Source organism: Ranitomeya variabilis, chromosome 7, assembly GCF_051348905.1.
Source record: "Ranitomeya variabilis isolate aRanVar5 chromosome 7, aRanVar5.hap1, whole genome shotgun sequence".
NCBI lineage: Eukaryota > Metazoa > Chordata > Amphibia > Anura > Dendrobatidae > Ranitomeya > Ranitomeya variabilis.
The window spans coordinates 96,381,570-96,409,567 of record NC_135238.1 but is presented as its reverse complement, the minus strand read 5'-3'; the positions used below and the strand labels follow the sequence as shown (position 1 = coordinate 96,409,567).

Genomic DNA, 27,998 nt, shown 5'->3' with positions numbered 1-27,998 from the left:
CCACCACATGAGTCCAAATTTGCTGCAACCTGTCCACCACAGAATCCACACCAGGACAGTCAAAAGGCTCAAGCTGCCCTGAAGAAAAAAGAGGATGAAAACCAAAGTTACAAAAGAAAGGCGAAACCAAGGTAGCCGAACTAGCCCGATTATTAAGGGCAAACTCGGCCAACGGCAAAAAGGTCACCCAATCATCCTGATCAGCAGACACAAAGCATCTCAAATAGGTTTACAAGGTCTGATTGGTTCGCTCCGTTTGGCCATTTGTCTGAGGATGGAATGCTGAAGAAAAAGACAAATCAATGCCCATTCTAGCACAAAAGGACCGCCAAAACCTAGAAACGAACTGGGAACCTCTGTCAGACACAATATTCTCCGGAATACCATGCAAACGAACCACATGCTGAAAAAATAATGGAACCAAATCAGAGGAGGAAGGCAACGGTACCAAATGGACCATCTTAGAAAACCGGTCACAAACCACCCAGATGACAGACATCTTCTGAGAAACAGGAAGATCAGAAATAAAATCCATGGAAATATGCGTCCAGGGCCTCTCAGGAATAGGCAAAGGCAAAAGCAACCCACTGGCACGGGAACAGCAAGGCTTAGCCCGAGCACAGGTCCCACAGGACTGCACAAACGAACGCACATCCCGCGACAAGGAAGGCCACCAAAAGGACCTAGCCACCAAATCTCTGGTACCGAAAATCCCAGGGTGACCAGCCAACACCGAACAATGAACCTCAGAAATTACCCTGCTAGTCCATCTATCAGGAACAAACAGTTTCCCCACGGGACAGCGGTCAGGTTTATCAGCCTGAAACTCCTGAAGTACCCGCCGCAAATCAGGGGAGATGGCAGAAAGAATCACCCCCTCCTTGAGGATGCCAGCCAGCTCAAGAACTCCCGGAGAATCAGGCAAAAAACTCCTAGAAAGGGCATCAGCCTTCACATTCTTAGATCCCGGAATATACGAGACCACAAAATCAAAACGTGAGAAAAACAGAGACCACCGAGCTTGTCTAGGATTCAACCGCTTAGCAGACTCGAGGTAAATCAGATTCTTATGATCAGTCAAGACCACCACGCGATGCTTGGCTCCCTCAAGCCAATGTCGCCACTCCTCAAATGCCCACTTCATAGCCAACAACTCCCGATTGCCGACATCATAATTACGCTCAGCAGGCGAAAACTTTCTGGAGAAGAAAGCACATGGTTTCATCAAAGAGCCATCAGAACTTCTCTGAGACAAAACGGCCCCTGCCCCAATCTCAGAAGCATCAACCTCAACCTGAAAAGGGAGAGAAACATCTGGCTGACGCAACACAGGGGCAGAAGTAAAACGACGTTTAAGCTCCTGAAAGGCCTCAACAGCCGCAGAGGACCAATTCATCACATCAGCGCCCTTCCTCTTCAAATCGGTCAGAGGCTTCACCACACTAGAAAAATTAGCAATAAAGCGGCGATAAAAATTGGCAAAGCCCAAAAATTTCTGAAGGCTCTTTACAGATGTAGGTTGAGTCCAATCATGAATGGCCTGGACTTTAACAGGGTCCATTTCAATAGCCGAGGGAGAAAAAATGAAACCCAAAAAAGAAACCTTCTGAACTCCAAAGAGGCACTTAGACCCCTTCACAAACAACGCATTAGCACGAAGGACCTGAAATACCATCCTAACCTGCTTCACATGAGACTCCCAATCATCGGAGAAAACCAAAATATCATCCAAATACACAATCATGAATTTATCCAGATAATTCCGGAAGATATCATGCATAAAGGACTGAAATACCGATGGAGCATTAGAGAGCCCAAATGGCATCACAAGATATTCAAAATGGCCTTCGGGCGTATTAAATGCTGTTTTCCATTCATCACCTTGTTTAATACGCACGAGATTATACGCCCCTCGAAGGTCGATTTTAGTAAACCAACTGGCACCCTTAATCCGAGCAAACAAATCAGAAAGTAAAGGTAAAGGGTACAGGAATTTGACAGTGATCTTATTGAGAAGGCGATAATCTATACAGGGTCTCAAGGAGCCTTCCTTCTTGGCAACAAAAAAAAAATCCCGCTCCCAACGGTGACGAAGACGGGCGAATATGCCCCTTCTCCAGGGACTCCTTTACATAACTCCGCATAGCGGCATGCTCTGGCACAGACAGATTGAAAAGTCGGCCCTTAGGGAACTTACAGCCAGGAATCAAATTAATGGCACAATCGCAGTCCCTATGAGGAGGCAGGGAACTGGACTTGGGCTCATCAAATATATCCTGGAAATCCGACAAAAACTCAGGAACTTCAGAAGAAGGGGACGAGGAAATGGACATCAAAGGAATATCACTATGTATCCCCTGACAACCCCAACCAGTTACAGACATAGATCTCCAATCCAGCACTGGATTATGTACCTGTAACCATGGAAAACCCAGCACAACAACATCATGCAAATTATGCAATACCAAAAAGCGAATATTTTCCTGATGTGCTGGAGCCATGTACATGGTTAACTGTGTCCAGTACTGAGGTTTATTCTTGGCCAATGGCGTAGCATCAATCCCCCTTAAGGGAATAGGGCTCTGCAAAGGCTCCAAGGAAAAACCACAGCGCTTGGCAAATTCTAAGTCCATTAAGTTCAGGGCAGCGCCAGAATCCACAAATGCCATAACAGAAAAGGACGACAATGAGCAAATCAGGGTAACAGACAAGAGAAATTTAGGCTGTACAGTACTAATGGTAACAGACCCAGGGACCCTCTTAGTACGCTTAGGGCAATTAGAAATAGCATGAGCAGAATCACCACAGTAAAAACACAGGCCATTCTGACGTCAATTTCTGCCTTTCTGCTCTAGTCAAAATCCTATCACATTGCATAGGCTCAGGACTCTGCTCAGAGGACACTGCCATATGGTGCACCACCTTGCGCTCGCGCAAGCGCCGATCAATGTGATTGGCCAAAGACATTGACTCATTCAGAATAGCAGGTGTGGGAAACCCCACCATAACATCTTTAAGGGCTTCAGAAAGACCCTTTCTGAAAATTGCTGCCAGGGCATACTCATTCCATTTTGTGAGCACAGACCACTTTCTAAATTGCTGGCAGTATACTTATGCTGCTTCCTGACCCTGACACAGAGCCAGCAAAGTTTTTTCTGCCTGATCCACAGAATTAGGCTCGTCATACAGCAATCCGAGCGCTTGAAAAAATGCGTCAATATTGAGAAATGCAGGATTTCCTGGCTCAAGGGAGAATGCCCAGTCCTGTGGGTCGCCACGCAGCAAAGAAATAACAATCTTCACCTGCTGAATGGGGTCACCAGAGGAACGGGGTCTCAGAGCAAAAAACAATCTGCAATTATTTTTAAAGTTCAAAAATTTAGATCTATCCCCAGAAAATAAATCAGGAATAGGAATTCTAGGCTCTAATACCGGAGTCTGGACAACATAATCTTGGATACTCTGTACCCTTGCAGCGAGTTGATCCACGCACAAGGACAGACCCTGAACCTCCATATCAGCACCAAAATCCTGAACCACCCAGAGATTAAGGGGAAAAAAAAGACAAAACAAGCTACAAAGGAAAAAAAAAATGACTCAGAACTTTCTTTTCCCTCTTTTGAGATGCATTTAACACATTATGGGCCAGCTGTACTGTTATGACCTGGTGGTTAAGAGGCCACACTGATATGACCTGGTGGCTAAAACGCAACATGGGACGAGCTCTGAGAAGGTGGTATCTCTACTGACCGCATTCCCAATCCTAACAACAACACTAGTAATAGCCGTGGGATGTTCCTGACTCTCCCTAGACACCTCTTCACAGCCTAAGAACTAACTACCCCTAAAGAAGGAAATAGAAAGCTATCTTGCCTCAGAGAAAACCCCAAAAGGAAAGACAGCCCCCCACAAATATTGACTGTGAGTGGAGAGGGAAATGACGTACACAGAAATGAAATCAGATTTCAGCAAAGGAGGCCAATACTAAACTTGATAGACAGAGAGAAAAGGATACTGTGCGGTCAGTATTAAAAACTACAAAATCCACGCAGAGTTTACAAAAATGAACTCCACACCGACTCACGGTGTGGAGGGGCAAATCTGCTTTCCCAGAGCTTCCAGCTAGCCTGAATATGACATAGTGACAAGCTGGACAAAAAGAGACATATTTGCAGAGCAATAGAGTCCAAGCAAATGGACAAACAAGAACTAGCAAAAACTTATCTTTTGCTGACAATGACAGGCCATATGAGAAATCCAAGAAGAGCACCAAATCCAACCAAGAACATTGACAGCTGGCATGAACTAAAGCCCAGAGCAGGTTTAAATAACAAACCCAGGCAAGGCGATCAGTGAAGGCAGCTGCTACAGCTACCTAAAGGAGCAGCAGTTCCACTCGAAACCACCAGAGGGAGCCCAAGGGCAGAACTCACAAAAATACCATTAGCAACCACAGGAGGGAGCTCCAGAACGGAATTCACAACAGGAAACCCCCCAATTCTAACTTCAACCCTTACCCCAACACACCCCTAACCCTAATCCCAACCCTAACCCCAACCTTAACTTTAGCCTCAACCCTAACTTTAGCCCCAACCCCAACCTTAGCCCCAACCCTAACTTTAGCCCCAACCCTAACTTTAGCCCCAACCTAATGGGAAAACTGGGGCGGGAGATCACTTGGGCAGGGAAGAGATCAGTGGGGCAGGGGGGAGATCAGTGGGGCAGGGAGGAGATCAGTGGGGCAGGGGGGAGATCTGTAGGGCAGGGGGGAGATCAGCAGGGCAGATCATGGGGCAGGTGGGAGATCAGCAGGGCTGATCCCCAGGGCAGGGGACAGATCCCCAGGGCAGGGGGAAGATCCGCGGGGCAGGGGGAAGATCCGCGGGGCAGGGGGAAGATCCGCGGGGCAGGGGGAAGATCCGCGGGGCAGGGGGAAGATCCGCGGGGCAGGGGGGGGGGGGGAGATCAGCGGGGCAGTGCGGAGATCAGCGGGGCAGTGGGGAGACCAGCGGGGCAGTGGGGAGACCAGCGGGGCAGTGGGGAGACCAGCGGGGCAGTGGGGAGACCAGCGGGGCAGTGGGGAGACCAGCAGGGGCAAGGGGCTCTCAGGCGCGGGGGGGGGGCAGCAGGGGGCTGAGGAGATGCAGCATGGAGATGCAGCCAGCAGCGGCAGGGGGGGTGATCAGGGGGTGATCACCAGGGCAGGGGGGAGGGAGAGGAGGTCGGGGGGTGGAATTGGACGGCGGGGGAGAGGAGGGCAGCAGAGGAGAGTACCGGATGGCAGGCGGCGGCCGTCAGGCGGCGATGCGGCGGCAGCAGAAGGGACATCGCTCTGCAGCTCCCATGGAAGGGATCAGGCTGCAGAGCGAGGGTGTCATGTTTCACTCCGCCACCCAACATCTAATTGGAGGGATAGCGTCACATGGACGCTAGCTCCATTCAGATCTGGGGGGTGCTTGACAAAAGTCACCAGAGCGATTGTAGCCACGGGGGGCAAAGCCACCCGCCTTGGGCTCAAGTACAAGTCCCCCTTTTCCTGCAGGTCAGGTGAAATTTCAGTTAACCCTTTCACCCGACCACCATGACGCATACGCTGCATCACAGGTCGGGAAGGGGTTAATCAGGTTTTCCCAAAAACGAAAGTTCATTTTAAAAATTGTCTGTATCTGACTGTCGTGAGATAGTGCTTACTGCATGTGTTGGGGAACACTCGCTTAGGAACGGGATTCAGTCACACAGGCACAATTTTCTCTATTAAACAGTCCATGCGGTTTATTATGCAGTCATAAACCGGGCCATGCACAGTTCATTATATACTTCATGGAACACAATAGGCACCAACAGATGACATTAGGTTGCAGTCTCTAAATATGCTGGACCTTACTCTGTCCAGTTACCATGGGTGACAGCACAGTTCATTAACTGACCCCCTGTCAGTGCACACAGTTCCCCAACTCTGGGTTACCTTCCTGGAGCTCCTGCTCCACACGCTGACTCCACGTCAGTCCTTGTTCCCAGGGAAGCTTCCTAACTGGAATCACCGTCCCGGACGATGCCTTGCTCACCACGCCAGCTAACAGTCTCAGACCCACAGAAGGACGGTAGCTTCCCCAACACAGTAGCCGTCACCGACTCAGCAGAACCATAGCTTCACCCAGTGCTCTTCGGAACTCCGGTCCTACTCCCAGGACTGTCCAACACAGAGGCCACCCAGGTCCACGGCCTCTGTGTGCTATTCAGGGATTCAGTCCACGCACAGGACCTCCCAACACACAGGCCTTCAGGTCCACGGCCTCTCAGTGTGCTATTCAGGGATCCGATCCTACTCCCAGGATCTCCCAACACACAAACCTTCCAGGACCTACACACTCTCTCCCATGTGACCACACCATGGTCACATTATGTAGTTGTAACCACTCCCATAGATGGGAGGTGTGTATTTGGTTAGTCAGACCTGCCCAGCTCTCCAACTAACCCTGCAAGCCTCCATTTACAACTATACAAATACTTGTGGGACTACAGGTCCCAGAACAACAACATTACTGGCTTAGGCCCCTTTCACACATCAATTTTTTGCCGTCAGGCACAATCCGACGAGTTTTGCAAAATACGGATCCGGCAAAAGTTGCCGCCGGATCCGTTATTTTTCCTCATAAACTTGTATTAGCGAAAGATGGCCTTACGTTTCATCCGTTTTTTCGCTGGATCCCTTTGGCGCCGGATACGTCAAATGATGGAATCCGCCGACGGATTCCGTTTTTTTGTTTGTTTTTTTTTTTAAACCAAGCACGCATTTTCCATTCTGGGGTCTGTCTTTCTCTTCTCATCCAAATCAGCTAGTCGGATCCGGCTAAAAACACACAATTTGCGACGGATCCTTTTTTTGAAAATTCGTCGGATTGAGCCTAACGGCAAATACCTGATGTGTGAAAGTAGCCTTACAGCGCAGACTCCCTCTGCGACACATACCGGCCATTTACAATAATGCCAGTCACTATCTCATTATCACCATTACAGTTAAGCCTCCATGCGTATCCTGAGGAGCACACACAGCGCCCCCTAGCTGCAACATGGGTCACTGCATCACACCGTGAACAGAACATACCACAGCTCCTGGGCAGGGGAGGAAGAAAAAGACAATACTGACATTACAGCAGGTGATCGCAGAGGATACATTTTGTGAGGTAAAATATTGTTTAAAAACAGTCAGTGAAATATTTTACCTGACAAAATGAATCCTCTGTGATCCCCTGCTGTAATGTCAGTATTGTGTTTTGCTTTCTCCCCTGCCAAGGAGATGTGGTATGTTCTGTACACGGTCAGACACAGACAATTTTTAAAATTAACTTTCGTGACCAGCTTCCTCTGCCTGTAGATGCTTCGCACATCTGCTGCCGGGATCAGCCCAATGATTCAATGTGCCTGCGAGGAATTCGCACAGGCACAGTAAGTCAGACCGCGGCTATCTTTGTGCAGACAGATAGTGGGAAGCACGGTGGCTCAGTGGTTAGCACTGCAGCCTTGCAGCGCTGGAGTACTGGGTTTAAATCCCACCAAGCATAACATCTGCATGGAGTTTTTATGTTCTCCCCGTGTTTGCGTGGGTTTCCTCAGGGCACTCCGGTTTCCTCCCACACTTCAAAGACATACTGATTATAATAATAATTTTTATTTATATAGCGCCAACATATTCCGCAGCGCTTTACAACTTATAGAGGGGACTTGTACAGACAATAGACATTACAGCATAACAGAAATCACAGTTCAAAATAGATACCAAGAGGAGTGAGGGCCCTGCTCGCAAGCTTACAACCTATGAGGAAAAGGGGAGACACGAGAGGTGGATGGTAACAATTGCTTTAGTTATTCGGACCAGCCATAGTGTAAGGCTCGGGTGTTCATGTAAAGCTGCATGAACCAGTTAACTGCCTAAGCATGTAGCAGTACAGACACAGAGTGCTATTAACTGCATAAAGTGTATGAGAACATGATGCGAGGAACCTGATTGGTTTTTTTTTTATTTTTAATAAGCCATACAGGGATAGTTAGGTTAATGCGTTGAGGTGGTAGGCCAGTCTGAACAAATGCGTTTTTAGGGCACGCTTAAAACTGTGGGGATAGGGGATTAATCGTATTAACCTGGGTAGTGCATTCCAAAGAATCGGCGCAGCACGTGTAAAGTCTTGGAGATGGGAATGGGAGGTTCGGATTATTGAGGATGCTAACCTGAGGTCATTAGCGGAGCGGAGGGCACGGGTAGGGTGGTAGATTGAGACCAGAGAGGAGATGTAGGGTGGTGCTGAGCCATGGAGTGCTTTGTGGATGAGGGTAGTAGTTTTGTACTGGATTCCGGAGTGGATGGGTAGCCAGTGTAATGACTGGCACAAGGTAGAGGTATCGGTGTAACGGTTGGTGAGGAATATGATCCTGGCAGCAGCATTCAGGACAGATTGGAGCGGGGAGAGTTTGGTAAGAGGGAGGCCGATTAGTAGAGAGTTACAATAGTCCAGACGAGAATGAATAAGTGAGACAGTAAGAGTTTTTGCAGAGTCGAAAGTAAGAAAAGGGCGAATTCTAGAAATGTTTTTGAGATGCAGATAAGAAGAGCGAGCCAATGATCGGATGTGGGGGGTGAATGAAAGCTCGGAATCAAGGATGACCCCAAGGCAGAGGGCATGTTGCTTTGGAGTAATGATGGAACCGCACACGGAGATGGAAATTTAGATTGTGAGCCCCATCGGGGACAGCGATGACATGTATGCAAACTGAAAAGAGCTGCAGAATATGTTAACGCTATATTAAATAAAGATTATTAAAGACTAGATTGTGGCCCGATTCTAACGCATCGGGTATTCTAGAATATGCATGTCCCCGTAGTATATGGACAATGATGATTCCAGAAATCGCGGCAGACTGTGCCCGTCGCTGATTGGTCGAGGCCGCCAGGCATTATGACATCATCGTCGCCATGCTGTGCCCGTCGCTGATTGATTGGTCGAGGCCGCCAGGCATTAGGACATCATCGTCGCCATGCTGTGCCCGTCGCTGATTGGTCGAGGCCTGGCGGCCTCGACCAATCAGAGACGCGGGATTTCCAGGACAGACAGACAGACGGGAAAACCCTTAGACAATTATATATATATATAGATTATTACAGCGGCGGTCACATTAAAACTGCGCATGCGCTCCTCCTGTACAGAGATGGTAGCGGTCAGTGAATCATTCGGCTGATCCCGGCGGTGGCGTGTTCCACAGGTAGTACCGCACAAGAGGCTGCGCATGGCGTATAGAGTGTATGTGTGTTTGTGGTGCATATGGCGTATACAGTGTGTGTGGTGTATACAGTGTGTGTGGTGTATACAGTGTGTGTGTGTGTGTGTGTGTGTGTGTGTGTGTGTGTGTGTGTGTGTGTGTGTGTGTGTGTGTGTGTGTGTGTGTGTGTGTGTGTGTGTCGCTGGTGGTACCGCGCAAGAGGCTGGTACCACCAGCCGTTTCCATATTGAGACAACCATCACTTGGGTGTCCAAATATGGCGGCAGGTGAACTCTGCCACTTGGAATTCTGGGATCCGGACACATCTGGACGGAACAGGATGTGAAGACATTACAAGCAGGGGTGTAACTACAACGAGTGCAGGGGTTGCAATCGCACCTGGGCCCTGGAGACTAGGGGGCCCTGGAGACTAGGGGGCCCTAAAAGTCCCTTTGGCCTATAGAAAAAGACTATTGCTATTAAAGACTAGATTGTGGCCCGATTCTAACGCATCGGGTATTCTAGAATATGCATGTCCCCGTAGTATATGGACAATGATGATTCCAGAATTCGCGGCAGACTGTGCCCGTCACTGATTGGTCGAGGCAACCTTTATGACATCATCGTCGCCATGGCAACTATTATGACATCTACGTCGATACTGTGCCCATCTCTGATTGGTCGAGGCCGCCAGGCATTATGACATCATCGTCGCCATGCTGTGCCCGTCGCTGATTGGTCGAGGCCTGGCGGCCTCGACCAATCAGAGACGCGGGATTTCCAGGACAGACAGACAGACAGACAGACAGACGGGAAAACCCTTAGACAATTATATATATAGATTTAAAATATTTGTGGGCCCAGTTGAAGCTTTCGCATCGGGGCCCATGAGTTTCAAGTTACGCCACTGATTACATGATTATATATATATTCCTCTTGTTCAAATGGTAGCAGAAATACTTTAATACCAATATTCTTACCAGGAAAGCTGATGCTCATCAATAAGATGAGAATGTTTCTGCAGGGTGAAATGATGTGTTTCTGGGAAAATCCTTAGTATAAGATTGTTTTAATTAGTTAGAAAACACAGGATAGTTACTTACGTTTCCCATGCTGAAGGTACGCTTAAATACACAAAATATGTCATATATTAACACCGTTCCATCTTCTTGAATGCAGATTAGATCTTCAGAAACAGTCCATCCAAGGTGTACAACTTGTCCACTTTTCCACTGTAAACAAGAAAAATATGTATTCAAGAAATAAGAGAAATAAGATGGTGTTTTGGCTTTTTTTGCCTAAATAGATTGTCCACTACTGGGACAACCCCTTCTCGATCTGAATGTTTCCCCCTGTGAAAATAGTAACATCTATAATCTCCCCCTATGCCGATGTTATTACAACAGTGTCGGCTCTCATGTTCCTGAGGCTCACATGAGGTTGTTACGTCACGTGAGCCCGGCCACCCAATCAGCCCTGGCGTCGCTGTTCCCACCTTTAGATTTATACATAATCAAGAGCAAGTGAGAGCTGCGGCGGGCCGCTCACTTGCTCTTGATTTCTAATACATTAGCCGAAGGCAGGGACAGCGACGCCAGGGCTGATTGGGCACAGGGCTCACGTGACGTTACAACCTCATGTGACCCTCAGGAACATGAGTGCCGACACTGCTGCAACGGCATTGTCATGGGAGGGGATTATAGGTGGTGTTTTTACTTCACGTGAGCAACCATTCAGATCGAGAAGGGGTTGTCATAGCAGTAACAACCCCTTTAAGTAAAACTGGCAAATATGTGCAATTACAAACATCCACTGCATGTAACTCTGCGATATTGGCAGCAATAAACCTACAAAAAAGACCAGAGCACATACTGCTAAGTCATTAATGATCAATCCCTTACCTTCATCAGTCTCAGATTCTCAAGGAATAACAGATAATACATACATCTTGTAGAATCAATTTAGGAGTTTTCCATTGTAAGTGATTTTTCAATTGAACCCTTAGTAAGTCACCACCCACTTACCACAAAGGCCTGAAGAATTACCGTACATTATGGCAACAACTGGAATATCCATCACATAGGAGGATAGAGTATAGTCTTATCTACCACAATTTCAGGTCTTTCTGAAGAGACTGATCTCATAAACGAAATACAGAGCCATGAATCAGTTCCTTGTTAGGAAATACCGGGGGCTTGGAGTCCCACCCCTCTACTCTACCTGTAGCAGAACCTTGTAAACTACTCAGCAATTTCAATATTTCAGCTTTTCTCCCATTGATCACAGTGGGAAATTCTCAATCTTCTACTCTGCAAATACAAAAAAGGAAACCCCCCCAATGGAAATCTAGCAGGAAACGGGGATGTAGAGGCAGGGGAACTTGCAACAGAGTTAGAAACTCAAAACAATTGCAAAAAAAGTACATAAAGATTTCTAATTTGTCAACCCACAGGAGCTTAGCTTTTTAAGTAACTGGCTTTCCTTTTGTCCCAAAGCTCATGTAGATACTTTTTGATTATTTTTGGTTTGAATGAATTCATTACAAATGTGACCTTAGTGAGATATTTTAATATTTTGGACAAGAAAACTGTAGATTCCACCATACTCCAGATCAAATCCTCGTGCTTTCACAGAAAATAACATTAAAGGGAATGTGTCAACAGATTTTTTTCTAGGCAATCTGCTAGTGGCGTATTGATGTGGGCCATTTGCCCTGGAGATATTGTCCTTCTGTGTGAGCCTCCCCAACCACTGCGGCTTGTGCTTGTTTCTGTAGTAACATATATGCATGGTGAAACAAAATCCACCAAGTAAGAGATTCTTTCACCTCCAGGGACCTCAAGGGTCATTGTGTCCAACCAGGGCCGGCCCGAACGTATAGGCGAACTAGGCGGCCGCCAAGGGCGCCGACCCTAAGGGGGCGCCAGAGAAAAAATAGAAAAAAATGATAAAAAATATTTTCAAAAGGCAAAAGGTGTATGGAGCGGAGCTGAATGTGTATGAGGTGTATGGAGCGGAGCGTGTGTGTATGAGGTGTACGGAGCGGAGTCGTGTGTGTATGAGGTGCATAGAGCGGAGCTAAATGTGTATGAGGTGTACGGAGCGGAGCCGCGTGTGTACGAGGTGTATGGAGCGGAGCGCGTGTGTACGGAGCGCAGCCGCGTGTGTAGGAGTAGCTATGTGTGGCCATTATACGGTACGAAGTATCATGTGCGGCCAATATACAGTATGGAGCATCATGTGTGGTCATTATACAGTATGGAGCATCATGTGTGGTCATTATACAGTATGGAGCATCATGTGTGGCCATATTTTTTTGTTTATAATTATTCTTTATGAAACAGTGTGATCAGCAGTGCTAAATGGGTGTAGTTGGGACGTGGATATGGGCTAGTTATGAATGGGTGTGGTCGGAGGCGTGGCCTAAAATTTGCCGCGCCACCCTGTGGTCGGCGCTCATAGCAATGCAGGAATTCAGCTACATAGTCGATCGAGTTGTGCCAGCTTCTAGCCTCCCATGGAGACTATTGAAGCATGGCAAAATTTAAAAAAAAGGGAACAAAAAGTGAAAAAAATAAAAAAAAAGTTTAAATGACCCCCCTTTCGCCCCATTCAAAATAAAACAAACAGAAAAATCAAACAAACATACACATATTTAGTATCGCCGCGTTCAGAATCGCCCGATCAATAAAAGGATTAACCTGATCGCTAAATGGCGTAGCGAGAAAAAAATTCGAAATGCCAGAATTACGTTTTTTTGGTCGCCGCGACATTGCATTAAAATGCAATAACAAGCAATCAAAAGAACGTATCTGCACAAAAATGGTATCAATAAAAACGACAGCTTGGAACGCAAAAAATAAGCCCTCAACCGACCCCAGATCACGAAAAATGGAGACACTACGGGTATCGGAAAATGGCGCAATATTTTTTTTTTTTTTAGCAAAGTTTGGAATTTTTTTTACCACTTAGATAAAAGAGGACCTAGACATGTTTGGTGTCTATGAACTCTTAATGACCTGGAGAATCATAATGGCAGGTCAGTTTTAGCATTTAGTGAACCTAGCAAAAAAGCCAAAACAAAAAACAAGTGTGGGATTGCACTTTTTTTGCAATTTCACCACACTTGGAATTTGTTTCCCGTTTTCTAGTGCACGGCATGGTAAAACCAATGATGTCGTTCAAAAGTACAACTCGTTTCGCAAAAAATAAGCCCTCACATGGCCATATTGATGGAAAAATAAAAAAAGTTATGGCTCTGGGAAGGAGGGGAGCGAAAAACGAACACGGAAAAACGGAAAATCCCAAGGTCATGAAGGGGTTAAAGAAATTAATGTATGGATGGAATGTGGTGACAAAAGCCATCCTATTAATTATAGCTGTATGGGATGGATTAATCTGTGTGGCCCCCTTCAGGATTCTATAGGGATAACCACGTTTTGAAAATTTATCACACATTTCCAAGACCCGTTGTTCTCTTTTTATGGGATCAGAGACAATGCGATTCACTCTTGTGTATTTGAGATCTAGGTAATGCTTATCTCATATGAGATGAATGACAGCTGGTGTAGTGAAGTAGACTATTCTTATCCGTTGGTTTAGTATAGAGGTCAATATCAAAACGACCGTCTCTTATTGTCACCAAGGTATCAAGAAAACTAACACTATTCAGATCTTTGTGTAATGTGAAAGTCAAGTTCGGAACCTGGGAATTAATAAAATGAAAGAATTCCATTAAGGAAAGTTCATCTCCATTCCAAATCATAAAAACGTCGTCGATGAATCTCTTCCAGTAAAGGGAATGTCTCAGAAAAAGCGGATGGGTATATACATATCTCTCCTCAAATGACGCCATGAATATATTTGCGTAGGGAGGCGCCACATTGGATCCCATTACTGTACCGACCTTTTGGACAAAAATTGATCCCCAAAGAGAAAAAATTAAGAGTAAGTATCAGAGACAATAAGGCCAAAGAGAAATCTTTCTGATCTCGTGAGAATTCTGTATAAGTATCCAAAAAGAGGCTCACAGCCTCCATGCCCTGAGTATGATCAATACTAGTGTGCTGTTTGGTGACATGGTGTGTATCACACTTAACATGGACCAGAGGAAGCAAAGGAAAGAGTTGCCTCAGGAGATTAGAAAGAAAATTGTAGACAAACATGTTAAAAGGTAAAAGTTATAAGACCATCTCCAAGCTGCCTGATGTTCCTGTGACTACAGTTGCACATATTATTCAGAAATTTAAGATCCATGGGACTGTAGCCAACCTCCAAGGACGTGGCCGCAGAAGGAAAATTGATGATAAATCAAAGAGACCGATAATACGAATGTAACAAAAGAGCCCCCCAAAATTTCTAAACAGATTAAAGGTGCACTTCAAGCTCAAGGAACATCAGTGTCAGATCGCACCATCTGTCATGTATAAGTCAAAGAGGAATTCATGGGAGACGACCAAGGAGGACACCATTCTTGAAAAAAAAAAAATTATAAAAAAGCCAGACTGGAATTTGCCAAACTACATGTTGACAAGCCACAAAGCTTCTGGGATAATGTCCTATGGACAGATGAGACAAAAATTTAACTTTTTGGCAAGGCACATCAGCTCTATGTTCACAGATGGAAAAATGAAGCATATCAAGAAAAGAACACTGTCCCTACTGTGAAACATGGAGGAGGCTCTGTTATGTTCTGGGGCTGCTTTGCTGCATCTGGCACAGAGTGTCTAGAATCTGAGTAGGGTACAATGAAATATCCAGACTATCAAGGGATTCTAGAAAGATATGTGCTGCTCAGTGTCAGAAAGCTTGGTCTCAGTCGCAGGTCATGGGTCTTGCAACAGGATAATGACCCAAAACACACAGGTAAAAACACCCAAGAATGGCTAAGAGGAAAACATTGGACTATTCTGAAGTGGCCTTCTATCAGCCCTGACCTAAATCCTATTGAGCATCTTTGGAATGAGCTGAAACATGCCATCTGGAAAAGGCAATCTTCAAACATGAGACAACTGAGCAGTTTGCTCTGAGGAGTGGGCCAAAATACCTGTCGAGAGGTGCAGAAGTCTCATTGAGGGTAAGTTCACACAGGGCATTTTTGCTACGTTTTTATGCTAATTTTCAGCTGCTTTTTACAGTACCAGCAAAACCTATGATTTCAGAAATCTCATGCACACACATTGTTTTTTTGTGTCATCAGGATTTCATGCTTTGCTGCTTTTTTTGGACATAGAGCATGTCACTTCTTTCAGCGTTTTTCACCCATTGGCTTGAATGGGTGTTTAAAAAACGCTGCAAAAACACAGGTACCATTATTTGCAGTGTTTTTACTGCAGAAAGTCAATGGACATTAGCATGGACAAAGAGACACAAAAAACGAACCAAAAAAACGCACCAAAAATCGCATCTAAACCTGCGTTTTTGCAGCAGCTTCTTTCCTGCCAAGATGATCAGGGTTTGCTGCAGAAAAAAAAGCTGTAAAAATGACCTGTGTGAACTTACACTTACAGGAATCGTTTGATTGCAGTGATTGCCTCAAAAGGGTATGCAACAAAATATTAAGTTAAGGGTACCATCATTTCTGTCCAAGCCTATTTCATGGGTTATTTTTTTTTTTTATTCCATGGAAGCATGGTTGAAAAGCAATATATATATAGATTTATTTTCAATCACAGCGCGGTCAGCTGCTGATATTCCCCTATACTCACAATTAGGGTGCGCCACCGTAGCTGTAGTCAGGATTACCTGGATTAGGCCCCTACTAAGATTTTTCGACCCCCTAAGATGAAACACTAGCTACGCCTCTGCTCAGGGTGTATAATTAATACTCAGAATGGATGGTAGTAGATCTAGAGATGCAAAGGCCAAATAGTTTCTGAAAAAAAATGTATCTAAGGTAGGGCAAACAGAAGACCTGATGGTCAGTGGTCCTCTGCTACTCTGATTCCAGGCTCAGCAGTGATGCACATATGGCACCTGACGAATACGGCTACTGATTGTTCATTGCTAGTAAATGGTAATCAAAGGCCATCGGAGGAAAACCACAGAATGAGTACAAGATTGAATGGCAAGTAAACAAGAGATTGTTTTTTTCATTTTAGGACAGATACTGCTCCATTTTTGCTTTTTTAAATTCTCTGACAACCCTTTAAATAAAAAGAAAGTAATTACTACAAGGCTCTTATAAAATTCTCTTGTCATGTGGGGTACTTCTGAAAGAGGCCGCCTGTTGTACTTCATCAATAAAACGCAGTTTATGATTTTCTTTAGAGTTCTGTGCATTTCAAATATATTAGTCTATTGGCGTTATCTAGCTCCATGTTTACCAGACAGCAATTAAATCTTATTTTTCTACAAATGGCATAGAAACCCATAGCAGTGTTACTTTGGAGCACACACGAGCTTATACTTCGATATATAGCTAGAAAGGTATGGTGTGTATGATGCCCCGTTCACTCTACAATTCTGAAAACAGATTTACCGTTATAGTGGATAAAAGAACGCCGGAGGCAGAATAAATCTCCAGCACGGGTCTTGAACTGCTGGCTCTCTCTTTTGTCAAATAATTTTTCATCAAGGCTGGGAAAAAAAAAAGTTAGAAAATAATAAAAGATTGTATGCTTTACAGACCTGGGAGTAATTATACACTTGTTTCCTTTGCAAAACTTCAATATATTATAGAGGCTTAACCCAACCAAGAGCCTGGGCTTTTTACCCTGCATTGTTCTACATTTACGACGGAGTGTTAAAGGGATGTCCACTTCCAGGTATGAGAGCCCCAAATAGTGCAGAGTACTTAAAAGTAAGAAGCACATTAGGTGCTCACCCTCCCCGAGTTCAGCACGGGCCTCCGGCCACAGCTTCTGTCTTGTTGTTTCGACTACAATGATGACATCAAATCAATCCCCAACTGAGGTTGACGGAGCGCAACACTGAGCTCAGTAACTAGCAAGTGTGCGAACGTTCGCTGATGTGACTTGGCTGTAATAGCCAGACATTGAGCTCAGAGTTTCGTGCACCAAGCTCAGCATCTCATGCAGTCAACCTCAGTGCACTATGTTCATGTCACAGAACGCCAAGATCAGGAGCCGATACTGAACCCAGGGAGGGCGAGTACCTTATGGAGATTCTTATTTTAGGCAGTTTGGGGCCAACATTCTTTAAAGTAGAAAACCCCTTATAAACTTCTGTAATCTAGAATTATAGCATAAGTTTTGTACACTTATTATTTTTTCTGATTTTTCAACAGAGAAAAGTGGTGGGATTCAAATTTTTAAAAACTTATCTTTACTTTATTAGTTCCCTTAGAGGATGTGCATCTGATAGTAGCCAAGGAAACATTGAGTATTCCCCCCAGTTGCCAGGAACCCCAAGCAAGCAGCAGCCCAAGATCGTGTCATTTAAAAACTGATGAAAGTGGTCGACAGAGGTATTTAAATGGTTAAATGGCAGAAATTGGAGCTCGATGGTTAATGCTGTTACACGCAGATACCAGCAGTGTAATACAGATGACATCTAATGGGTAAGGAATGGCCGGCAGTGTAATACAGATGGCATCTAATGGGTACGGAATGGCCGGCAGTGTAATACAAATGGCATCTAATGGGTACGGAATGGCCGGCAGTGTAATACAGATGACATCTAATGGGTAAGGAATGGCCGGCAGTGTAATACAGATGGCATCTAATGGGTACGGAATGGCCGGCAGTGTAATACAAATGGCATCTAATGGGTACGGAATGGCCGGCAGTGTAATACAGATGACATCTAATGGGTACGGAATGGCCGGCAGTGTAATACAAATGGCATCTAATGGGTACGGAATGGCCGGCAGTCTAATACAGATAACATCTAATGGGTACGGAATGGCCGGCACTGTAATACAGATGGCATCTAATGGGTACGGAATGGCCGGCAGTGTAATACAGATGGCATCTAATGGGTACGGAATGGCCGGCAGTGTAATACAGATGGCACCTAATAGGTACAAAATGGCCGGCAGTGTAATACAGATGGCATCTAATGGGTACGGAATGGCCGGCAGTGTAATACAGATGGCATCTAATGGGTACGGAATGGCCGGCAGTGTAATACAGAAGGCAACTAATGGGTACGGAATGGCCGGCAGTGCAATACAGATGGCATCTAATGGGTACGGAATGGCCGGCAGTGTAATACAGATGGCATCTAATGGGTATGGAATGGCCGGCAGTGTAATACAGATGGCATCTAATGGGTACGGAATGGCCGGCAGTGTAATACAGAAGGCAACTAATGGGTACGGAATGGCCGGCAGTGCAATACAGATGGCATCTAATGGATACGGAATGGCCGGCAGTGTAATACAGATGACATCTAATGGGTAAACATGTTCCATACATGGGAGAGCAAGAGGAGCAGCACTCACCGTGAAGTCTCTGCAACTGTGTGACCAAAACACAGTGCATTTTTACAGAAATTGCAAGTGGTGAGTGCCGCTACACTTGCTTTCCTCTGAATTTTCATGATAATTTACAAGTATCAAGCTGAGCAGCGCAGGATATGGTTATTATATGGATATATGTTGCTTGATTATATTTTTCCTGGCATTTGGGTGCACTGGTAGTGCCAGTATTTTTTTCTTTGGTCCTTAGCCATACACAGGAACCTATCGTAGGACATACTATTACATCCTATATCAGAGAGGGGTTAACATGAAACATTTCATCAATAAATAGCAAAGTTGAAGTGAGTAGACTAAAGATTTATCACAATTTACACCATTTTTGATAAATGTGAGCGGTTTTTAGAAAGTTTACTAAAATAATAATAATAAATAATAATAATAATCTTTTTTTCATATAGCACCAACACATTCCGCAGCACTTTACAATTAATTGACTTTTATATGTAAATACTTGCATTAGAACCAATTAGTAGATTAGTAGTTTTTGAAATCCAAAGCTATAATATTTTTAACTTAAAAGTAGCTATATCAACTACTATAAAAGTGATAACTTACAGTATATCACAAAAGTGAGTACACCCCTCGCATTTTGTAAACATTTCATTATATATCTTTTCATGGGACCACACTGAAGATCTGACACTTCAATACAACGTAAAGTAGTCAGTGCACAGCTTGTATAACAGTGTAAATTTGCTGTGCCCTCTAAACAACAACAACACAGCCATTAATATCAAAACCGCTGGCAACAAAATTGAGTACACACCTGTACATGGACTACTTTACTTTGTATCAAAGTGTCATATCTTCAGTGTTGTCCCATGAAAAAAAAAAAAATTACAAAAATGCGAGAGGTGTACTCACTTTTATAATACAATATTCATTTGGTCCAGGATGGATTATATAGTGTATCATAAGAAGCCGTAGTATATTATATACCCAAACATACCTATTGGTCCTCCATATGGGCCTACAGCTACAAGGCAATCTTTAAATTCTTCTTTAATGTTCCATTCCATTTGATACAAATCAAATTTTCTATAATCAAAAGAAAATGTTATTATGTAACAAACAATAGTAAAAAGAATAAACAGGGTATTCCCATCATAGACAGAGTTACCGGTATGTCCAGAATTATTTGGACAGCGACCGAATCTTTGTGATTTGGGCTCTGCGTGCCACCATTTTGGATGAAGCAGTCTTCTACTGGCTAGACTGCAGTTTTGTTTCAGGAACATAGGCGTAACACCAAGATGCATCCGTGATGACTTTTGACAAAAAAAAAAAAAATCAGGGTCAATTTGTGTCTGTTCTTACAATTCCTGAGACACTCAGACTGTTCTCCCTCTAATTGTCGGAAAGCAGCCGTGGAACAAACGTTGCATCTCATGTTCCAATCTTCAGTTAGGATGCTTTGGCATGAACTCTGGGATAATTTCAGATATCCAGATAAAGTGAAAAAGAAAGAAAAAGGCTTGCTGCAACCTAAAAATAAGTATGAAATCAAAAAGCACTGTAATAGCAGCATGAAAATAAAGTACCGTCTATTAATATGTCAAAGTCAGTGAAGTCACAATACACACAACCATAATAATAATAATAATAATTTTATTTATATAGCGCCAACATATTCCGCAGCGCTTTACAACTTATAGAGGGGACTTATACAGACAACAGACATTACAGCATAGCAGAAATCACAGTTCAAAACAGATACCAGGAGGAATGAGGGCCCTGCTCGCAAGCTTACAAACTATGAGGAAAAGGGGAGACACGAGAGGTGGATGGTAACAATTGCTTTAGTTATTTGGACCAGCCATAGTGTAAGGCTCGGGTGTTCATGTAAAGCTGCATGAACCAGTTAACTGCCTAAGTATGTAACAGTACAGACACAGAGGCTATTAACTGCATAAAGTGTATGAGAACATGATGGAGGAACGTGATTATGTTGTTGTTTTTTATTAATAGGCCACACAGGGATAATTAGGTTAATGCGTTGAGGCGGTAGGCCAATCTGAACAAATGAGTTTTTAGTGCACGCTTAAAACTGTGGGGATTGGGGATTAATTGTATTAACCTAGGTAGTGCATTCCAAAGAATCGGCGCCGCACGTGTAAAGTCTTGGAGACGGGAGTGGGAGGTTCTGATTATTGAGGATGCTAACCTGAGGTCATTAGCAGAGCGGAGGGCACGGGTAGGTTGGTAGACTGAGACCAGAGAGGAGATGTAGGGTGGTGCTGAGCCATGGAGTGCTTTGTGGATGAGGGTAGTAGTTTTGTACTGGATTCTGGATTGGATGGGTAGCCAGTGTAATGACTGGCACAAGGTAGAGGCATCGGTGTAACGGTTGGCGAGGAATATGATCCTGGCAGCAGCATTCAGGACAGATTGGAGCGGGGAGAGTCTGGTAAAAGGTAGGCCAATTAGTAGAGAGTTACAATAGTCCAGACGAGAATGAATAAGTGAGACAGTAAGAGTTTTTGCAGAGTCGAAAGTAAGAAAAGGGCGAATTCTGGAAATGTTTTTGAGATGCAGATAAGAAGAGCGAGCCAGTGATCGGATGTGGGGGGTGAATGAAAGCTCGGAATCAAGGATGACTCCAAGGCAGCGGGCATGTTGCTTTGGAGTAATGGTGGAACCGCACACAGAGATGGCAATGTCGGGCAAAGGTAGGTTTGTAGAGGGAGAGAACACGAGGAGTTCAGTTTTTGACAGGTTCAGTTTCAGATAGAGGGAGGACATGATGTTAGAGACAGCGGTAAGACAATCACTGGTGTTTTCTAAAAAGGTCGGCGTGATAACAGGAGAAGAGGTATATAATTGGGTGTCGTCAGCATAGAGATGGTACTGGAAACCAAATCTACTGATTGTTTGTCCAATAGGGGCAGTATACAAAGAGAAGAGGAGGGGGCCTAGGACTGATCCTTGAGGAACCCCAACAGTAAGGGGAAGGTGAGAGGAGGAGGAACCAGCAAAACAAACAGTGAAGGATCGGCCAGAGAGATAGGAGGAGAACCAAGAGAGAACGGTGTCCTTGAGGCCGATGGAGCGGAGCATAGTGAGGAGGAGCTGATGATCCACAGTGTCGAATGCTGCGGAGAGATCCAAGAGAATTAGCATGGAATAGTGACCATTAGATTTAGCTGTTAGTAGGTCATTAGAGACTTTAGTGAGGGCAGTTTCAGTAGAGTGTAAAGAGCGGAAACCAGATTGAAGAGGGTCGAGAAGAGAATTATCTGAGAGATAGCGGGTAAGACGGGAGTGGACCAGGCGTTCCAGGAGTTTAGAGATGAAGGGAAGATTAGAGACAGGTCTATAATTAGCGGCACAATTTTGATCGAGGGAGGGCTTTTTAAGTAGTGGATGTATGATGGCATGCTTAAATGAGGAGGGAAAAATACCGGAAGTGAGGGAAAGGTTGAATATTTTTGTTAGGTGAGAGGTGACAGCCGGGGAAAGGGACTGGAGGAGATGCGACGGAATGGGGTCGCTGGTGCAAGTGGTCGGGCGAGAAGATGCAAGGAGCCTGCTTACTTCTTCTTCTGTAACTGGTTCAAAGTCAGAGAGTGAACTAGATGCAGTGGGGGAGGGAGGACAGTGCTTGGTATGAAGAGATTGGGAAATGATTTCCTGTCGAATGTGGTCAATTTTTTCTTTGAAGTAATTGGCCAGATCGTCAGCGTGGAGATCTGTGGTTGGGGCCTGCTCTCTTGGGTTGAGTAGGGACCGGAAAGTGTCAAAGAGACGTTTAGGGTTATTGGACAGCGAGGTGATGAGGGTGTTGAAATAGGTTTGTTTGGAGAGGTGAAGGGCAGAGTTGTATGTTTTTAACATGAACTTATAATGGATGAAATCTTCGGGCAGATTAGATTTTCTCCACAGACGTTCGGCGCACCTGGAGCACCGCTGCAGGAAACGTGTTTGCAGCGTGTGCCACGGTTGTCGCCGTCTGTGCCGAGTTGTTCTATGTATAGGAGGTGCAGCTTCTTCCAGGGCACTTTGCAGGGTTTCATTGTAATGCTTCAGAGCAGAATCAGGACAAGAGATGGAGGAGATTGGGGCCAATGAAGACTGCAAGTTCTTCATAAGTTTCTGGGTGTTAATGGCCTGTATGTTTCTATAAGTGTGGAAAGTGGGGATGACCTGAGCGGGATGGCAGTTCTTGATAGAGAATGAAAGAAGGTTGTGGTCAGAGAGCGGGAGAGGGGAGTTTGTGAAATCATCCAGTGAGCAAAGCCGGGAGAAGACCAACCATGCGTGAATGTAGAAGTTAAAAACACACAGGAATATTCAAAAACTCATATTAAGCTAGTAAAAATAAATGATAGAATTTGCTATTAAAATCAGATAAAAATTAATTTAAAAAAAAATCTGTTATTTCATTATTGCCTGCGGCTTGAGTATTAAAATTCATAGATCTAGAATACCTCTTTTCTGTTTCAGTGTTCATTACAGTTAGAGATGTTGGAGGGTGGTATATGGGGTAATGTGTAGTCAATTGAAACATTTATTGTGAGCTATGGCAAAATGCCTTGAGACGCCAAAAGGAAACAATTGAGAACATAGGATCAGTGTGTATTAACCCTTTCGTGCCAGAGCTTGTTTTCACCTTCGTGACTAGGCCATTTTTTTTTTATTCTCACCAGTGTCCCTTTATGAGGTAATAACTGTGGAACACTTCAACAGATCGCAGTGATTCTGACAGGGCTGTGGAGTTGGAGTTGAAATCCATTTTGGTGGCGTTAAGAATTGGTATAAAATGGACTGACTCAGACTCCTAAAATAAAGTTGTGTGAAAAAGTGTTTGCCCCCTTAATGATTTCCTATTCTTTCGCATTTTTGTCACACTTAACCCCTTTCTGGCATCCAACGTACATATATATGTACAGTATATGTACAGTATATAATTTTATTTTTTAATTATTTCAAACAATAGTATATTCATTATGTAAAATAAAGGGCAGGTCAGTGAAGGATCAGTGACCTGTCATAAGCCATACAGATGAATATGTCAGCACATGACATGAAGACTAGGGTTGAGCGACCTTAGCTTTTTTAGGATCGAGGTGGGTTTTGTGAAACCCGACCTTCTCGGATGTCGGATCGTATGGAATCGGCCGATTCTACTGTAAAGTCGGGTTCCGGACCCGGAACACGAAACCCAATGTATGTCAATTAAATTAGTTTTTTTATTCTCTCTCTCTCTCTCTCTCTCTCTCTCTCTCTCTCTCTCTCTCTCTCTCTCTCTCTCTCTCTATCCCACACTGGGATCGGATCGGGTTTCATGAGACGCCGACTTTGCCAAAAGTCGGCGACTTATGAAAATGAACGACCCGTTTCGCTCAACCCTAATGAAGACCCCCACAGGCTGCCCCAGAGCACGAGAATCTCATTAACTGAAAACTACAAATACAGATTAAAGGGAACCTGTCACCCCCAAAATCGAGGGTGAGCTAAGCCCACCGGCATCAGGGGCTTATCTACAGCATTCTGTAATGCTGTAGATGAGCCCCCGATGTACCGTATCCTAAAAGATGAGATAAAGAGGTTAGATTATACTCACCTGGGCGGGTGGTCCGATCCGGTGGGCATCACGGTCCGGTCCGGGGCCTCCCATCTTCATAGGATGACGTCCTCTTCTGGTCTTCACGCTGTGGCTCCGGCGCAGGCGTACTTTGTCTGCCCTGTTGAGGGCAGAGCAAAGTACTGCAGTGCGCAGGCGCCAGGAAAGGTCAGAGAGGCCCGGTGCCTGCGCACTGCAGTACTTTGCTCTGCCCTCAACAGGGCAGACAAAGTACGCCTGTGCCGGAGCCGCAACATGAAGACCAGAAGAGGACGTCATCTGATGAAGATGGGAGGCGCCGGACCGGACCGCGACACCCATCGGACCGGACCGGGACCGCCCCTGGGTGAGTATAATATAACCTCTTTTTCTTATCTTTGAGGATACATCGGGGGCTTATCTACAGCATTGCAGAATGCTGTAGATAAGCCCCTGATGCTGGTGGGCTTACCTCACCCACGATTTTGGGGGTGACAGGTTCCCTTTAAAGAACAACCGCAAGACGGGTTTCTTCAACCAAGGAATCATTGTAATCAATATAACAGTGCCGGCCTGACAATGTCTGTAGGTTACTGAGCAAAACCTTGCTGACAAGTTCCCTTTAACCCCTTACTGACCTCGGACGGAATAGTACGTCCGAGGTCAGTACGCCTGCTTTGATGTAGGCTCCGGCGCTGAGCCCACCTCAAAGCTATGACATGTCAGCTGTTTTCAGAATTAACCTGATTACTAAACGGCGTAGCGAGAAAAAAAATTCAAAATGCCAGAATTACGTTTTTTTGGTCGCCGCAACATTGCATTAAAGTGCAGTAACGGGTGATCAAAAGATTGTATCTGCACCGAAATGGTATCATTAACATTGTCAGCTCGGAGAGCAAAAAATAAGCCCTCACCCGACCCGAGATCACAAAGAATGGAGACGCTACGGGTATCAGAAAATTGCGCAATTTTTTTAAAAAAAATTTAAGCAAAGTTTGGCTTTTTTTTCACCACTTACGGTAGATAAAAAAGAACCTAGAAAATTTTGGTGTCTATGAACTCGTAATGACCTGGAGAATCATAATGGCGGGTCAGTTTTAGCATTTATTTAGTGAACCTAGCAAAAAAGCCAAACAAAGAACAAGTGTTGGATTGCACATTTTTTGCAATTTCACTGCACTTGGAATTGGTTTCTTGTTTTCAAGTACATGACATGCTAAAACCAATGGTATCGTTTAAAAGTACAACTCGTCCCTCAAAAAATAAGCCCTCACATGGCCATATTGACAGAAAAGTAAAAGAGTTATGGCTCTGGGAAGGAGGGGAGTGAAAAAAGAAATAAAGCTCCGGGGTTAAGGGGTTAAACACATCCAATTTTGAAAATCATTACTCCAAGATCTACTGATTAAAATCAACCTTTGTTTGTAGTAAACTCCTTTAAGGCAGAAACACACCCACAAACAAGCAACAACTGAAGTCATCTGCAGTAAAGGCCCACAAAGCATCACAAAGGAGGAAACACAGTGTTTGGTGACGCCCATGGCTTCCAGACTTCAGAAAGTCATTGCCTGCCTAGGATTTTATTTATGACTAGATGGTAGCCCGATTCTAACGCATCGGGTATTCTAGAATATGCATGTCCACGTAGTATATTGCCCAGCCACGTAGTACATTGCCCAGTCACGTAGTACATTGCCCAGTCACGTAGTACATTGCCCAGTCACGTAGTATATTGCCCAGCCACGTAGTATATTGCCCAGCCACGTAGTATATTGCCCAGCCACGTAGTATATTGCCCAGCCACGTAGTATATTGTCCAGGCACGTAGTATATTGCCAAGTCAGGTAGTATATTGCCCAGCGACGTAGTATATTGCCCAACGACGTAGTATATTGCCCAATTACGTAGTATATTGCCCAGCGACGTAGTATATTGCCAAGTTACGTAGTATATTGCCCAGTTACGTAGTATATTGCCCAGTGACGTAGTATATTGCCCAGTGACGTAGTATACAGCACAGAGCCACGTAGTATATTGCACAGCGAAGTAGAATACAGCACAGAGCCACGTAGTATATTGCCCAGTCACGTAGTATATTGCCCAGCCACGTAGTATATTGCCAAGTCAGGTAGTATATTGCCCAGCGACGTAGTATATTGCCCAGCGACGTAGTATATTGCCCAGTGACGTAGTATATTGCCCAGCGACGTAGTATATTGTTCAGCGCCGTAGTATATTGCCCAATTACGTAGTATATTGCCCAGCGACGTAGTAAATTGCCCAGTTACGTAGTATATTGCCCAGTTACGTAGTATACAGCACAGAGCCACGTAGTATATTGGCCAGTCACATAGTATATTGCCCAGCCACTTTTGTCACAGGTTAAAAAATAAAAACTAAACATATACTCACCTTTCCGAGGACCCATTGTAGTCCAAGGCAGCTTCCGGTCCCAGGGTTGGTCTGAGCGCAGGACCTGTGATGACGTCGCGGTCACATGACCGTGTAGCGGTCACATGACCGTGACATCACGTCAGGTCCTTTCCGCGCAGGACTTGTGATGACATCGCGGTCACTTGACCGTGACGTCATGCCAGGTCCTTCTGCCATACCATCTTTGCCACCGCAACCTGCAACGGAAGATGGCGGGCGGCGCGAGCGGCTCAGCGGACTACAGAGGGTGAGTATAGCAGGTTTTTTATTTTTTATTTATTATTTTTAATATTACATTTTGTACTATTGATGCTGCATAGGCAGCGTCAATAGTACAAAGTTGGGGACACAGGGTTAATAGCGGCGGTAACGGAGTGCGTTACCCGCGGCATAACGCGGTCCGTTACCACCGACATTAACCCTGTGTGAGCGGTGACCGGAGGGGTGTATTCAGGCGCCGGGCAGTGAGTGCGGGGAGTAAGGGCGGCCATTTTTTTCCGGACTGTGCGCGTCGCTGATTGGTCGCGGCAGCCATGACAGGCAGCTGGCGAGACCAATCAGCGAACGAATAACCGCGACAGACAGACAGGAAGTACCCTTAGACAATTATATAGTAGATAAAGTTAATATGTCCAATTACTTTTGAGCCCCTGAAATGAGGAAGCTTTGTAGAAAAATGGTTGAAATTGCTAAACTTGATTATTCCATATGATAAAGAGATCATCAATATAACGTCAAAGTATAATATTCTTATCAAAGGGAGTATTAAAAAAATGCTTTAAAAAATGCCCATGAACAGATGCATTAGTGATGAGCGAATATACTCGTTACTCGAGATTTCTCGAGCACGCTTGGGGGTCCTCCGAGTATTTTTTTTAGTGCTCGGAGTTTTAGTTTTTCTTGCCACAGTGGAATGATTTACGTCTGATAGCCAGCATAAGTACATGTGGGGGTTGCCTGGTTGCTAGGGAATCCCCACATGTACTTATGCTGGCTATCAGATGTAAATCATGCAGCTGCGGTAAGAAAAACGAAAACTCCGAGCACTAAAAAATACTCGGAGGACCCCCGAGCATGCTCGAGAAATCTCGAGTAACGAGTATATTCGCTCATCACTAATTAGCATATGTGCATGCTACTTTAGAGCCCAGTGCTGTGCTCGTATTTTAGGACATCTAAAAAAGTTAAATAATCATTGTTTCAAATAAAAGAAAAACTTGCAAGAATCAACTCTCTTTGGCTTGCGCGAATCCTTTCATTTAAGTACGGTAATTAAAACATGAGACACAAATCATGCAGGATGTTAGAGAATAGAGATGATACAAC

The 27,998-nt window shown here is 44.7% G+C and overlaps 1 protein-coding gene across 2 annotated transcripts in view; it reads right to left on the bottom strand.

The window, feature by feature from the left end:
• Positions 1-27,998, bottom strand: part of VPS16 (VPS16 core subunit of CORVET and HOPS complexes) — a 508,307-nt gene that overhangs the window by 431,814 nt on the left and 48,495 nt on the right. For both annotated transcript variants that reach the window (XM_077275596.1, XM_077275595.1), the window contains exons 2-4: positions 19,647-19,735; positions 16,733-16,830; positions 10,356-10,484 (exon numbers count right to left, since the gene is read on the bottom strand). In XM_077275596.1, the coding sequence (XP_077131711.1) occupies positions 10,356-10,484; positions 16,733-16,830; positions 19,647-19,735 (316 nt within the window). The remainder of the gene's footprint in view (positions 1-10,355; positions 10,485-16,732; positions 16,831-19,646; positions 19,736-27,998) is intronic.